This window comes from Odontesthes bonariensis, chromosome 20, assembly GCF_027942865.1.
Source record: "Odontesthes bonariensis isolate fOdoBon6 chromosome 20, fOdoBon6.hap1, whole genome shotgun sequence".
Classification (NCBI taxonomy): Eukaryota; Metazoa; Chordata; class Actinopteri; order Atheriniformes; family Atherinopsidae; genus Odontesthes; species Odontesthes bonariensis.
This window is the reverse complement of record NC_134525.1, coordinates 22871254-22888167: the sequence shown is the minus strand read 5'-3', so window position 1 is coordinate 22888167 and position 16914 is coordinate 22871254. Positions and strand designations below refer to the sequence as shown.

At 42.0% G+C, this 16914-nt stretch overlaps 1 protein-coding gene across 5 annotated transcripts in view; it reads right to left on the bottom strand.

The window, feature by feature from the left end:
• The window catches only part of rps6ka3b (ribosomal protein S6 kinase, polypeptide 3b), a 66762-nt gene that overhangs the window by 22919 nt on the left and 26929 nt on the right, over window positions 1-16914 (bottom strand). For 4 of the 5 annotated variants that reach the window (XM_075452997.1, XM_075452998.1, XM_075453000.1 and 1 more), the window contains 2 exons: window positions 1676-1792; window positions 1201-1282 (listed from right to left, as the gene is read on the bottom strand). In XM_075452997.1, the coding sequence (XP_075309112.1) occupies window positions 1201-1282; window positions 1676-1792 (199 nt within the window). Of the gene's footprint in view, window positions 1-1200; window positions 1283-1675; window positions 1793-5612; window positions 5796-16914 lie in introns of those variants that run through there. The other variant, XM_075452999.1, reaches the window with a different exon arrangement.

The following is a 16914-nucleotide window of genomic DNA, read 5'->3' as shown; positions in this document are numbered from 1 at the left end:
TCCAGACTCGACTACTGCAATAGCATCCTGTATGGCCTCCCCTCCTCTGCTCTTCAAAAACTGCAATATGTTCAAAACTCGGCCGCCCAACTGCTCACTCACTCCCCCTCCAGAGAACACATCACTCCCATCCTTCATCAACTTCACTGGCTTCCAATAAAACAGCGAATCAACTTCAAGATCCTTCTCATCACCTACAAAGCCCCTCAACAACCTTGCACCTCCATACCTTGCAAACATCCTCCACCGCTACTCCCCCACTCGACGTCTCCGCTCCTCTGATGCCAACCTCCTCACTCCCATCACCAAGACCAAGTACCGCACCTTTGGGGACAGAGCCTTCTCAATCGCCGCCCCTACCTTTTGGAACTCCCTGCCCCCCACCATCCAGAACTCCGATACACTCCCCTCATTCAAAAGCCAGCTCAAAATCACCTACAACACCTGATAAAATGTTCCTCTCCCCCGCCATCTTCCTTCTTCCACCCCCCCTCCCCCTCCCCCTCCTATGTGCCTAATGTCTGTAACAGTGTATTTTGTTCTGTTGTCTTTTTGTTTATAATGTCTCGTTTTGTCTCTGCTTTCTGTTTGTTCCTTATGTAAAGCGTCTTTGAGCATTTGGAAAAGCGCTATATAAAACTTATATATTATTATTATTATTATTTCTTCCAACAAAGATCTGGAATACTGATTGGAATATGCAAATTCCTTCTCCCCGTATGGTAACCTCATTAGTAGCTCTAAATTGCTACTGTCCCAACTTTTTGTAATACTGGTATGTTTACATGAAACTCAAAGAAAATAAAAAGATTCACTGTGGAAGTCTGAACCAAACTGGACTTTTAAAAGACATATAAAGTTAGTTTGACTAAAATCGTACAAAATCGAGCCTCTTAAAAGTCAACACACCCAGATGATGCAGAAAGGGGCCCAAGTGCTTCCTTTATTCATCTTTTTAGTGTAAGTGTGTATTAATACAGCTGCATTCCCCAATAAAGCTGCTCTCATTCACACTTTCTGGGTTTCTTTTGTCAGAAACAGAGACTGAAGATTAGTCCATTAAGATTAAGTCACTGTCGCTCTGCTCTAATAAAACTCTTTTATAACCAAAGCTTTATTGGACAAAAGTCACCATTCGAGTTCATATTTGTGGGATTTGTTGAAGACAGTGTGGAATAAACCAGGTTTAGGTTTCTTTACCTTTCAGTGTGGCTTTCTTTAGGACCTTCATGGCGTACAGCTGACCAGCGTCCGGTCCTGTGACCTTCCTCACCAGAAACACCTACAAACACACACACACAGTACAAAAATAAGGCTTTAAATGATGTAATAACCTGTATCAGCAGTGTAGTATGTGACTGGGCATCAGAGCATGCTGCTAGTTGTGTGTTTTGGGTTGTTTTGTCTGTGTTGACCACATTTTCTTACACAGATTAACAGAAACACACACATTCAGAACAAAACGGGAGTCTAATTGTTCATTCATAAAAGACGACGACACGGAGCCGGCGCGTGAAGGGCTCTCAGCTTGCCCTCTCCTTGGCAACGGCCTCTCAAACACCGGCTCAAGGGAAACATTACAGCGATTTGAATGGAAATGAAACCCACGCTTACGCACACACTTCAAACCCACTTCCACACAGAAGTTGACAGCTACTCAAACAAACAAACGCACCTTGCCGAAAGAGCCTTGTCCCAGGACTTTGCGGAGCTCGAACTGCCGCGGGTCGGCCTTTTCTGATCCCTCCTTCACATGGTGAGTGATGCTGATCTCGTTGATCTGCACATCGTCCTGCAACACAAAAACACACACACACACACAAACACACACACAGATATAAGCTCATTGTTACATTAAGGAAATTATTTCTCCAAGGAACTGAAAAGAAATGCAACCGCTTCATGGAACCATTCAATTCTTTCATGACATCTCAAGACTCTAGATGTGTGATGGTTCGCTTTCATTTTGGTGATTTACAAAAGGATACATAGAGAGAAAAACAGTAACTTTTTGGTCTATTATAGCCATTACGTTTCAGTAAGATCAAATGGACATACCGGAGATGCATTTATAAAAAGGAAAGGAGAAAATAAACAGAAGAAAGGAGGACAGCAATAGTGTTCAGATAAGAATCAGCCTCACTCTCACCTATTACACTGTACAAGGGATTCAAACAATACAAAATGAGGAAGTGCTATTATTTGAACATTTATCTGGTACCAACAATAGAACTGTGTACAGCATAGAGAACTGGGAGGAATGGTAATGTCTGAGAATTAATCTTGATGGAGTCTGAGAGAGTATGTCAGTCTCTCCATTAAACTATGTGGTGCCTGGGGCCATATCCATTAACGAGTTATGGCTTTTTTTTTTTCCATGCAGCGAGTAGGATCGACATGAGCTTTTTATCATAGTTGCATATATATATAGATATATATATCTATAGATATAGATATATATATAGATATAGAGAGAGAGATAGAGAGAGAGAGAGAGAGAGAGAGAGACAAATCTAAAAGGAATAGTAATTCTGAGAGCCTCCTGTAGAATCTGATGGGCAGGACTGGGAAGAACCAAAATATATGGTGGTGATTTTCATCACTGGCCTGACATTAACAGTCTGTGTTATTAGTGCTGTGACTTTCATTTGTAAAGTTTTGGTCATTTGACAGTTTGGAAGGAAACTAACGTGCTGTTTTATCAGAGAAGTGCATCATCCGAAAACCTAAATTTGATTTCTCTGCCCTCTTCTGGTTGAAGCGGCCTGAATTCAAGGTGAACTTGACATGAAGACAGTCTGAATCTCCCGTTTACTCTGAGAACAGGAATGTTGGCAAACTGCGAGCAGGAAGTAAGATTTTGCCCCAGAAAACCTTCCGTTTTACTAGATTTAATTACTAGAAAGAGGCAAAAACACACACACACACACACACACACACAGACATACACATACACACACACACACACACACAAAACTTTTATCCGAGGACAAAATCTGAATAATAATTATGTATCACATCCCAAATTTACATCCATTATGCACCGGTTTAAAAGAACTGAGGATCAACACCGATGTTGGTAGATGAGTTTATCTACATCTATATCAATAAAGTTGGATTTGTGCACAGAATACACAAACAGAAACTACCGGTGTAAAGTTGGAGGAACTCTGAACTGTGTTTGCAAAGTGAAACCCAGAAAAAAAAAGAGTAATTTTACGTCTTCTGTTCCCGTAAATCATTTTAAGAGTTTGAAAAGCATCGATTTAAAGGTGCGACAGGGACAGTATTCAACACATCCTGCTGCCTCTAACTTCCTCCTAGGGAGATCATGGTACATGTAAGTACAGCTGAAGTTACTTGAATGGTGATTGTATCATTATATGAGATGGTGGTTGTAAAATCAGGATTTTATTAGAGTAGAGCGACAAACTGGAAATGATTTCAGTGAGTTTATTCTTAACGGTTAACAGAAAAATATGTGAATGAGAGCAGCTTTATTGGGAATTCAGCTGTGTTCATACACACTTAGACTTTTCTTTTCTTTACAAAAAGATGCAAAACGATGGATCTTTGGCAATGAAATCAAATCGGCATAGGTGCTCTGTACACGCTCCAAACACAGTCCAGGTTCCAGAAGCTCAGTTTGATTCGATTGTGGCCAGACTAACGTGCCTTTAAAAGTCCAGTTTTGGTCAGACTGACACAATAATTAATTTTCTAGTGCCATGTAAATGTGCTGAGTGAGCTTTCTTTTTACACTGAGAATTAGAGACCGAAATTAGTACCGTTTCGTTCGGAATCAGAAATAGTTGGAATTAAATCATCAACTCATGAACTAGAATTGAAGTGAGTTATCCATCTATCCATCATTTTCAGCTTATCTGAGGTCATGTCTAGGAGGCAACAGGTCCAGGAAGGAAACTCAGACATTCCTCTCCCCAGCTTCTCCCAGTTGGAGGTGCCTGGAAAACCTCCAAAGGGAGGCGACCAGGAAGCATCCTAACCAGATGAACCACCTCAGCTGACTCCTTTCTATGTGGCGGAGCAGCGGCTCCTCCCTCTATCTCTAAGGCCAGCCGCCCTCTGAAGGAAACTCATTTCAGCTGCTTTTAACCTTGACCTCATTCTTTGGGTCACCGCCCAGATCTGTGACCACAGGTGAGGGTTGGAACAAAGATGGACCAGTAAACTGAAAGCTTCTCCTTCCGGCTCAGCTCCATCTTCACCACAACAGACCGGAGCAGCGCCCTCATAACTGCTGACGAAGCCCCAATCCGTCTGTCCATCTCTAACTCCAACCGTCCACCATCACTGAGAACAAGATCCAGAGATACTTATAATAACCCTAACGCCTGGGCTTTTAGCTTAAAGGCATGGTTGGTAATCCTGTTCAGAAACACATTTTGTAATACTGGGTGAAATGGTCCGTCTGTCCTGAGAGAAATCTATACAAGATGTATTTAGAAAAAGGGACGAAAATAATCAGACCTCTGTGGCAGCTGCAGGACTGAGAAAAAGCTGACCAATCCGAGATCAGCGTCCCGCTGATCTCGGATTGGAGCGCCTACAAAAACCAATCAGATGCCTCTGCTTTCTGCCTACGCCCCCCTCTGTCGGCTCCCTGCTCCATGTGCGCATGCGGTTCTACCGGCTTTGGATGAAGCACTGACGGAATGGGGAGGGGGGGGTGGAGCTTAGAGGAGGGGACACTTTCGAATCTTGCTAGCTCTCTTGCTAGCTCTCTAGGATTACCTACCATAGCTTTAAGTAAAATATGACTTGAATACAGTTGCTAGCACGGCTTACAGTATTCTCAGTTCCAGCTGAGGTGTTCTTGATGGATTCCTCCTCCCTGTCCTGCCTTTTCTCTGTTTCCTAATCCTTGCATCCATTCGATAGAAGGAGGCTTATATACTCTGCTCTGTTCAAAATTGAGTCATTATAGAAGGCAACGGATCGATTTCTACTCCCAGTAAGCCTCATTAGACCATGATGCACTGCAGCCACTGAGTCACAGCACAGGGTGTGGTCTGAGCACATTTATTCTCCATGAACACGTGTCTTTATAAAGGCAGAGCATGAACAAAAAAACAGAAAAAGTTCAGACACACTTTCTGGGTTTTCTTCTGAAATGCATTCTGGGAAAACGCAGCAGGATAATCCAAAAGGAAACCGCGACACGCAAAAAGCAGTGTGACTTTGTCTGAAGGTGGATTTCTCTCTGCCGTCCAGGCTTCTTCACATCTCCGTGAGTCACACAGCAGGTTGAGCAGGCTTCCCGAACGTTCGTCATGCACACAGCAGGAAGTTACAACACACACTTACACACACACACACACACACACACACACACACACGGTTGTCACGGAGCCACCCCCAATACCTGCTCCCTGCTGTCGCTCACTGACTAATGTGACCAAACTGTGTCGCTTCCTTCAGTCTCCAACTCCGTCTAAAGCGTCCGAGCTCGCTCCTCCTTCCTTTACTCAGGACACTGATGCAGTTAAACTCACAGCAGGTGAACAGACACACACGTCACCTCCACCACCTGCTTTCCCTTCCTCCCATCCGCCATTCAGCCCCTGGACCAATCCTCCTCCTTTTCATACCTGCTGCTCCCAGGTGGGTGATCTGTTCGATGCTGGATGTCCCAGTGCATTGTGGGTCCTGTAGTCCCGACTGCGGCTGAGACTCTGTGGCGCTAACATGCTCGTGAGTATCGACTGCGAGGCGGCAGGATGGAGCCGGTGTCGGCTTCTGCTCATCCCTGAGAAAACCTCTCCCTCCCAGAGAGGAATGTTCGCCTCCCTCCCTCTTTTTGTCCCTCGTTGCCTCCTCCTTTCTCACTTTTTCTATCTTTATTTGAACCGTTCTCACCTCTCCAATCCGGTTTGCACCTCTCTCTGTCTGCTTGTTATTCTCCCTCTTGCTTTCTATTTCTCTTAGGAAAAGGTTACACGCTGTGGGGATGGGTGGAGGGTGGTGCAGCAGAATACCTCTCGTCTCTGTGCTACATCATGAAACAACATAAAAGGCTGGATTACAGGGGGTCAGAGGACTTCTCCTTAGTAATTGGTAAAAAAAAAAAAAAAAAAAAAAAAACCTTTGTTTTTTGTCTTTGCAGATTGTTGAAACTGAGCTTTAAAAATACATTTATTTTTTTAGTAGACTTCTGATCAGGATGCCTTCCGGGACGCCTCCCTGTGGAGGTGTTTTGGACATGTCCCCACGGGGAGGAGGCAGACTCAGGAACCTGCTGGAGATATTATACAGCTCGGTTTACTTGGGAAAGACTTGATGTCCCCCCCAGAGAAGCTGCAGCACAAGGCTGTGGATCTATGTTTAGACTGTTGCCCCTGCGACCTGGTTTTGGTAAGACAGTAAGAATTGCGCCAACACAACCTCTAACACAATTTGGTCTTTAGTGATTTTCACATTGTGCAGCCAAGCATGGAGAAGCCACTTGTGTTGGAAAGGGATGTTGCTCTAGTGTTTGTGCAGCAATGTTAATATTTTATATTTTCCTTCTAAGCAGCCAGACTTTCTTGTAATCTTTTAAAGTGATCTTGAGCAATAGTTCAACTCCAGGTTTTCTGAAGATATTTCACAGTTTTTCTTTGGCTGCTTTTTCCCTCATTTTCAGTCCAGTCCATTTTCTTTGTTAAACCGCTTAACTTTGACCTATGAATCATTCAAGTAGAAAAAAAGATAACACAGTTTTACAAACAGAAAATAGGATTTTTGAAGCAACAAGGTGATTCCCAAAGAGCTTTCAGTTGAAAACTTGGCATATCTCAGCATGGTGTGCAGTGTGTCCTTAAAACATTTGAGGAAACTGGACAAGTGGAGGACAAAAGAAGAAGTGTCAGGCCTAAAGAACTGTCTACAGGTCTACAGCTATTTCCTGTTTTCATTAAAATACATAAAGAAAATGAGAGATGGATCAAGATTTTTGCTCTTCAGTTGAAAACTAAACTCAGGCTACGGCTACACGAAAACAAAATGAGGTTTTCTTTTGAAAACGGGTACGAAAATTCTTGCGACCACACGGCAACGCGCTGCTGTAAAGACTCAGGTCCAGACGAAAACGGATGAAAACGGATGAAAACGATGAAACGATGCAGTACACACGCCACTGTGTCACGCCACGCTGTGAGACAATAGAGAAGTGTTAAAATTGGCTCACAGCGTCAACGTTTGACTGACGCAAAAACGTTTTAGCTGTAACAATGGAAACGAAACGAGGCCGTTTTCAAACTTTCCCACTCTGGAACCCGTTCTCAAAAATCTATCGTTTTGGGGTAGTGGGAACGCCGGCTCCGTGTGGCCGCGACAGCGAAACAATAAGAAAAAGTATCGTTTACAGTGAAAAACGTTTTCGTGTAGCCGCAGCCTCAGATACAGATCAAATTAGCAGCACTGTGCGGATCTTTACACACAAAACTCGACACAAAGACCAAAATATCACCAACGCCTGAATAGAATCACATGTAACAGCTATAGATACACATGAGAACAAATATTCAGCTTGAGCTGCATGTCATTAAGTATGAAGCATCGCATTGCCATATGTAAATTAATTCCCACCCCGACTGAACTGTCTGCAAATGAAACACCTGAACGCAACCTGGCGCTGGGAGCAGCTGATAAACGGATAAAAACAGAGTTTGGACGTTGCTGGCTTCGGGAAATGTTCAAAAGGCTGACGAGTTTAGGAATGTTGACATTTCAAATCATGTGTGTGTGCCTGTGTGAGTCAGAACACAGATGGAGGATCAGAGCCGAGGCGACAGGATGCTCACGTAGCACCTCTTAATCACAGGATTAAAACTGAAAACCCTGCACCTGTGCCTCAGTCACACACACACACACACATGCATGAGCACAAAATAACTCACAGGTAAGTTCACCTGCATGCGCCCACACACATACGTTACATGTCACTCTAACCTGTTATTATCACCAGTATCATCAGCAAAATAATGCACAGAAAACAGTCACATCCACACTCCACAGCTTTCCATCAGAGTCTATTTCTGTCTCACACATCCGGGGAAACTAACTCTCTGTCCTCTTCTATAAATGGCTAAAAGTTGACTTGAATTAGCCAATAAACAGAAACCTGACGCTGAGCATCCATGTTGATCCCTAATCCCGTAAACAACCATTTAGAAGATGTTCTGGAGTGGAGTTTTATCACCACACACCACCTTTAAAGGCTCAGGAAAATAAGCTAATAGAAACTTTGACGTCTTTTCACCATTTTTTTTCTTATCCGTTATGCTTCGTATTGATCAGGATAATCTGAAATGCTGACAGTTTCTGAGCCTAGAAGGCTCAGAGCAAAACAAAAACATCTGGCACTGTCAGCTTTAGTTTTATGCTCCAAACAGCTGGAAAAACCTCCCAGAAGACATGAGAGGAGCTGAAAATATAAACACATTTATTCAGCCTGGCTTTTTCTTGTCACGTTTTAAGTATTTCTAATCATTTTTCTCAAATTATATATGCTTTTATAATGTTTTCTTTTCTTACACATTTTTATGATTTTAGCTATCAAATGTGTCAATCTTTGTCTTTTAATAATCAGTGTTTATTGTTTCATTATCTATTTGTTCGTATTAGTTGCAAAATTCCTTTGTTCAATTATTTGTAAAAGAAGCACTTGAAGGTGTGACACTAATAAAGTTTGATTAGTTGATCGATTAAAAACTTCAGTTACTTTTTTATTGTCTTTTTCTGTCCAGTTTACATTAGCATAAAACAGAGAAAGCTTCATCATATACACTCTGGAACTGGGACGTTTGTTATTCATACCTGAAAACTTTTATTCAAAATAATATAATTCATTTTCAGTTGCTTTAACAGTTATTTCACTATCAGACTGTTTTATTGAGTTCATCTCATGTAGCTGTGACCAACATGAAGCGCTTGTGTGATCGCAGTGAGTTTAAGCTTAAATGGAGCCTGCTGTAAAGGATTAATGAGAGCATTGTTGGGGAAATTAGAAAGTTGCAAAGACAATTTAAAAGGTGAAAATGTTAAAGAGGCAGAAAAGTCCTGATTTTTTGGTCCAAAGCTTGGATGAAGGTGCATAAATGCAGGATCCAACACCTTTAAAAGAGGTGAAAACTTAATTAATTACTCAGATGCGCGACTGAAGACAATTTAAATCAGCAATATTAAAAGTGAGAGGAATTAAAACGACAGTCAGCAAAGTGACCTCATGATAATCTAAGAGGATACATCTGTGTTCCTAAACTTCCCGGAGTGTATCCTGACTATATCTCTTATTGGGAAGCTCTTTCTCTTTTCTTTAACTTTAAAATAAACATCCAATCAGCGTCGTCTCTTTTCTTAATTTAATCGAGATAATCGGCTCTGAAGTTTACGTTTGATGAGCCTCTGCCAGACAACTCCGTCTGTCCAGGAAGAAAACTTCAGTTAAAGTCACTTTAAAGTCTGATTTAAGATTTCCTCCATCATCCTTTGGAAATATTCCCCCTGACAAGCTGGGCGACTAAAGCAAACATGCGCTCATTAACAGGTTTCAGCAGCCGTGCAACACTTCACATCTGTCCACCATCAGATCTAATTAAGAGGCTGCACGAGCAGAGTGGATCGGTTTGATGTTGTTACACAGTTCTGCGCACAGCAGCAGCAGACCTCCCCGACCGACACGTATCAGCCATCAGATTAAATTAACAGAAACTCTGCACACGTTTTTAACCTCTGGTCAGACAGGGGGGAAAATCAGCACGAGCTGGTGGCTGCAGGGAGACTCTCGTATCATGAAGCATGAAGCCAACCGAGTACAGCTACATGAGGACCGAGGCGGGCAGCATATTCAGACACATTTGTGTTCAATTAAAACTAATTCTGAGCTAAATCACAGGGCGGCGGAGAAGAGAAGACATCAGTAATGACTTTAAAAGATCATCCGAGGAGGAGGAGAAATCTTTTCTGAGTCTGAAAAGCGAGTAACAGTGAGTTGGTGGTAGTTTCTGTTCGATCTCATTTCCAGGAGAAAAATCCCGAAATGTTTCCTGATTCAGACTGAACACATTTAACAGGTGGTGTTATTTCAAGTTGAAGAAAAGGTTTTAATATTTTCTCTTCCGATAAAAGTGTTCCCGTCGGTGTTTAAATATTAAAGTTAAAGACAGTCCTGATCAGAGCCGTGGATCTTCACTGAACTCATGGTTTGACTGTGATTCCCCTGTCAGGCATTTAGTGCATCTAAAGACGTTTTTAAGTGTCCTTTTAGTATCCTTAATTATGATAAACATAGTTTTCTTTATTTATTTGTACTGTAATCAGTCAGGTGAGCCTCATATTCCTCTCATTTATAACACCAATTCCAAAAAAAGTTCTCATAAAGTTGAACCAAGGCTTCTTTTAGTTTTCCACTTTGCCTCAGTCCATTTTAAATGAGCTTTGGTCCGGAGAAGACGGCCGTGTTTCTGGATCATGTTCACATATGGCTTCTTCTCTGCATGATAGCGCTTCAACCTGCATTTGTGGATGTTACGGTGAGCTGTGCTCACAGACAGTGATTTCTGGAAGTGTTCCTGAGCCCATGCAGGGATTTCCAGGACAGAATCTGGTCTGATTTTACTGCAGAGCTGCCTGAGGGCCTGAATCAGGATTCAGGATTTCTCCACAATTTGGAGACAGTTTTTTTTTTGCAGATTGTTAAACCTCAGCCCAGCTTCCCTTCTGAGAGACTCTACCTCTCTAAGTTGCTCTTTTTATACCTAGTCATATTACTGACCTGTTGCTAATTAACCTAATTAGTTCCAACATGTTCCTCCAGTTGTTGTTTTTTAGCAACACTTACTTTTCCAGCCTTTTGTTGCCCCTGCCATCTGTTGGTGCCAGAAAATTCAAGATGAGCTGAAATATTTCTCAATGAAACAGTAAAATGTCTCACTTTTACACATTTTACATGTTTTTGATGTATGATTATCAATAAAATATTGATTTATGAGATTTGTAAATATCATATTTTACACAGCACCCCAACTTTTTTTGGAATTATGGGGGTGACTTTATTTAAAATAATTGAAATTATGGTGAATATTAACCAAAAAAAAAAAAAAAAAAACTTACATTGGACAAAAAAAGAGAAAATCTGGGAAACTGTTATTAGCAACCAATTCGTCCAAATATTGGTGCTGTTATGGTTGGATTTGAAAATAAAATAATCGGGGTAAATGTCAAAGGATGCTCGTCGAAATGCAACTGGTCATATATTAGAACCGAAGCAATTTACGATCAACTAAAAGGTCACAAACTCACTCTAGTGAAAAATAAATGGTGTTTCTGTTAGTTTAATGCAGCTGTTTGTATACAAGTGACATGTAGGTGTGATGCACAAACATTTCAATCAACCCAAGTAATCATGATCTAAGCTTTATGTCATAATTGCAACGGGTCAAACTCAGGTTGAAAAACAGAAAAGTAAGGAACACCAAGAATATTAGTGAGATGCTGATCACTGGAAATGGATAAAATACTTCCCAAAGTGTTGGACACGAAGGCTCAACTTTAAATCAGTTTTGCTGATCAAGTATGGAGCCCAAGTGAGCAGGACTTTTTAAAGTGAACTACGTATAATTTTGGCCAGCAGTTCACTTAATCCCGGGCCCCGAGGACCTTGGATGTGCTGCCATGTGTGAACTTCCAGCAGAGAGGGATGTGATGGGTCTGAAGGTTGCAGAGCAGCCAAACACACCCCTCCGAGAGCTCAACAAGGCCCCGTACAGGCCTGAGTTGGTGTGTCTCTAAATAAGACAAGCAAATTAAAGTATTCTGAATGACGCACACAAATGTTCACCTCCTTAATGCCAGAGTAAAACACTGCAATCATTCATGCACAAAACAAAAAGCACAGGAGACAGAAAGTGCAGAAAGTTTTCCTGAATGGACTTTGTGTTCTGTGTGTGGGATCAAGAATATCCTGATATCTTGTTTTGGAACAAAGGTCTTTGAGGCTGATGTTCGGGCACGTCAGTGCGTGAGAGGATAAGAGAGGCGGTAACCTGACTCCCTGGTAGCCTTCGCTGCCATCCAACATGCAAACACACACACAGAAATGTTTAAAAGCAGATAATCCATCTCTCTTTTACATCTCACTAAATAAACAAACATCCCAGGGTGAATCCCTGATTGTACTAGACATAGTTTTCCGTTTTCAGGATAAACACAGAAATAAAAATCGGGATAAAGAGGCCGGATTTCTCTTTGTGTGGCATGTGGTTTCTGAAATAGCTCCACATCAACGGCTGATTTCATGAACATAAAACACCTGCCGAGCTGAGATCCAGCCCAGACGCTCCAACAACCGATAGCTGGACATGCTTCTCGGTCCCTTTTCCACCAGCAAGAGAGCCATCCCAAAACCTTAAACATCCAACGAGCTCCAACAACTAAATCTGGGTGGTGTATTTAACTTGTGGGGTGAAAGGATGCCCAGCTAAGATGGGAAAAACCTCAGCTCACGCATGGATAACTACTCACAACCACACTGGGGGGTGCTGGTCCACAACAGTCTCCCACATTTTTCCTCTTTACCGGCTCAGGTCTCTCCGAGCAGCCCCCTCTGTCGGACCCCGCGAAGAGCAGAAGTCGTCGGAGCGACTTCAGCCGACCCCTCAGCGCTCTGACGAGGCTGCTGACGGCGCACCTGCACGCCACCTTGGCCTCAGCCGCGCAGCGTGTCATCACCAACTGAGCCGAGGAGCTCGGAGATGTTGCAGGGAATGACTCGGACAGCGAGGGACAAACAAATGTGGCTGTGAGTCAGAGTGAGGGGATACCCAGAGGACGGGCAGGGAAAGGGAGAGGGACTGTTCCAAATTGGGATAGGAAGCGGGATCCCCCCCCCCCACCCACCCCCCGCACACACACAGTTTCCACCAACATGCAGCTGTAACCTTCCACCCAGTGTTTCCACCAGGTGGCCTGGAGATCCCCGTTCACTCCACACTGACATAACTCTGACCAATGACTAAAGACCACAAGGAAAAAAACTCCCACTTCTATCCTCACACTCACTGGGAGCGTCAGAAGAGACCCCACAGCCAAATAATAAGCCGAAATAATATTAATGAATGTGAGCTCTGTTCTTTCAGCTGAATGTGTGAAATGACATTTTATTTAGAAATACCACTCACTCATTAATTCCCTCCTTCTGACTCAGTTTGCTGTAGAAAACAAGAAGAAGTGTGAACTCGGTATCCACCAAGAGATGAAACGACAAACTATCAATCAACTGCTATCAAGAGCTTTTTAAGTTACACTTTCAAGTCTTTGTTAACACTTACAAATACACTCTGCAGCCTTTTTTACATGATTTTCAGGAAGCATAACCTTTGGTTATTTTGTCCACATACAAGTATGCCTAAACTCCTGATCAAGCCCTCATTTCGTTATATTTCTTCCAAGCAGTCAAGACTCCTTAAAGAAATGACAGAAAACTTCTCTAAGAGGGTTCAGGCTGTGTTGAAGAATAAAGAAGTTCAGATTAAATATTCACTTTAAAACTCCTTAGAATTGTACAAACTGTTTCTGCCTTATATTCTGTCATTATACTCACGTTTCCATAGTTAAAAAAAAAAAAGCACTATAATGCAAAAAAACACTGCAGCTGTTTCCTGTTTTCCTGGAAATGAGAAAAGAAATGAGGGAAGAATCAAGACATCTGATCCAAATAATCATAAATCATATATCAAATAACCACAAAAAAAAAAAAAAACAATGATATTCTTTACAATAAGAATTTCCAGATTAATTTAATTTCTAGAGTAAACGTGTGAAAGCTGACACCCGGCAGCCAACACTGATCAACACACACAAACAAATCAAATATCCCATAAAATCCCCCAAAACAATCCTCTTAAAGCCACTCCAGCAGTCAGTCAGTGGATCAAACTCCAGCACGGACACAATGCGGGTGACACTCTCCACCCGAAGTCCTCCACCTGTCACAACCCTCGACTCTCACGAACACAATGTACACGATGCCACATGACATTTCTTGTATTACCTCCACCTGTTGTCACCTTCTCTCAGTGAGCAGCAGGCAGACCAACATCAGCATGCTGAAGACGCACAGCACCTGCATCAGTGCTGACAGCCAGCCAAATGTCTGCTGTGAACCTCCTCTGCTCTCCAAAAAGGCTTCATTTTGGCCTGAGTTGAAAGCAAGACCACCAAATTATTCAGTGTTTCATGTCCAAATATGCTGCCTTTTCAAATGTCAAAACAGCCAACGCAGCAAAAACGTTTGTTTTAGAAATGATTTCAGGTGCAAACGAATGTGTTTTCCCTTCATGACCTCAGAGAAACCGACAGACACAATTAATAACATTAAAAACTTTCACTTTGATCTCTTTTTACAGGAAAAAAATGAAGAATATCAAAATATCAGCCGCTTCCTGCTTCTCATGTGACTTTTGGTAAAGAAATGAAAGAATTTTTTGGGGACACTGATGCAGCAAAGTAGTAATAAACGTTAGATTCCACAAGATAATTTGTACATTAATTAATAAACTTTTAGTTACTGTGAATTTGATCTCCGATACAAAACTGCAATTGGTTTCAGCAAACTATACCCGATTACTCAGCAATAATCCCGATTATGCTGCTAATTTCTGACTTTTTAAACCAAAATGTTTAAAATTATCACCAAAAACCTGTCGGCAAAGAGCACAGATCAGATGTTCATCTCCAAAAACAAACAGTGGAAAACTCGTAGCAGAAAAATACTTTTTCTGCACATTCATGTCCGACTTCAGCTACCTTTACTGAGACAATACACAGCAAGTGTGAGACGAGAAGGGAAACAAGAGAGAAGTGACGCCACATTTCAAGCGCCATATTCATATCCCTTATTAACTCTGCTAATAAAAATAGATGCAAGTGGGAATTGAGCAATAATACCGAGCACGCTGTTGTTTTGTACCCTTATACCTCCTGTTTGTGTGAGTTTCTGCAACAGCTGGTTGCTTAAAAATCCTGTAAATTAAGTTTTTTGTTTTTTTTCCCCCCATCGCCGCTCGCAATGTGACTCACGGAGGGTAAACGCGTGAGCTGAAACGCCTCAAATGTCAATGAAATGTTTGCGCGTGTGTGTAAAGCTTCTCCATGGCAGCAGCTATCACGGATTCCATTCCAGACAACCTGCACCCCCTAAGCCCGTTACGCAATCAAATTAACAGACCGGATGGCCACCACACAAGCAGACACACACAGACGCTTGGGATTTGTCAGGTTAGAGGCATACAGTGCGCTTCCGCTGGCCTTGTCCTCAGCTCAAATGACACTCACACACATAACAAAGCATCGATCCACGAGTCACTTGTCAAAGGAGTCAGAGTCGGTTCAGCAGCGAATTAAAAAGATTAATAAAATGCGCTGCAACGGCCAGACATAAAAAAACTGCCCCTACGAGTGCTAAATATTGGAGCTCATGAGCTTTTCCTGTCATTTTGGAGCCAAGTTCTTGAGAGCAGTGACAGAGGAGGGAGAGAAAGAAAAGAGCTCCACCTACAGAAACTCAAACTGCATCAACAGAAAATCCACAAAGAAGAAGACGTCACAGTGTGGGAACCGCTCCGTTTGACTGACAGAAACAACCACACAAAAGTAAACATATTAGCCTGGATTCTCAGACATTTTAAAATGGATTAATATCTTCTGCTGAACTTGATCCAGCCCTCATTTCTTTATTTTTCCTTCCAAGCAGCCAGACTTTCTTGTAATATTTTAAAGTGATCTTGAGCTATAGTTCTCCAGGCTTTCTGAAGGTCTTTCAAAGTTTTTCTTTGGACATTGGCTGCTTTTTTACCAATTTTCAATCCAGTTCTTGTACCTTTTTTAGTTTGTTAAGCCACTTAACTCTGACCTATGAATCATTCAAGCAGAAAAAAGGCTCCTAACTCAAGGGATGAACCAGTGTTAAAAAATCCAGCGAAGACCTGACACAGGAGCTGAGAGATGCATCTGGACCTTCAGCTGATCCATCTGCTGTTGGCCCAAGCCTCATCAGAAATGGTCTCCATGAAGGGTGGCTGTCAAGAAGCCGTTCTTAAGGAAGGGAAACAGGGAGAAAAGGCTGAGCTGTGCCAAATGACACAAGAAGTGGACTGAAAATCAGTGGCAACAGGTCTGATGGAGGGATGAATCCTCCCCAGAGCCCGGAGCTCAACATTATGGAAGCAGTGTGGGATCATCCTGACAGAGAACGGAACAAAAGGCAGCCGACATCCAAAGAGCTTTGGGATGTCCTTCAAGAAGCCTGGAGAACTATTCCTGAAGACTCCTTAAAGAAAGGACAGAAAGCTGGTCTAAGAGGGTTCAGGCTGTGTTGAAGAATAAAGGTGCTCAGACCAGATATTCACTTTAAAGCTCTTTAGAATTAAACAAACTCTGTTTTCGTCTCATTTACTGCATTTCCATCCATGTTTCAATACATTACTGCAGCTGTTTCCTGTTTACCTGATGATGTACAAATAAATGAGGGGTGGTTAATGTTTTTTTCACAGTACTTTATGTTACTTTTCATTTGATTTCATCCATTTAGATACAAACATTTAAATTCTTTAGATATTAAGAGATATTAAGAAAGTCCAAAGTCCAAACTTTGATCTAAAATGAGCGAAACTTGTGCTTAATGCTAAATGGCAGTTTTAAAAGCACATCATAAGGTGCCTATAACGTCGCAGGAGATGAAAATGAAATTATTTCACATTTTTTCACGGCCCATTTTCTTATAAAAACAGACATAGTAAGACTTTTTTTTTTTTTTTTTTTGCAATAACAGCTCAAAACCCTGTAAAATGACCTCTTTTTGGACCACAACATAGTTACATGCTTCTGTTTTTCTCTGCAACAGGAACATGATCA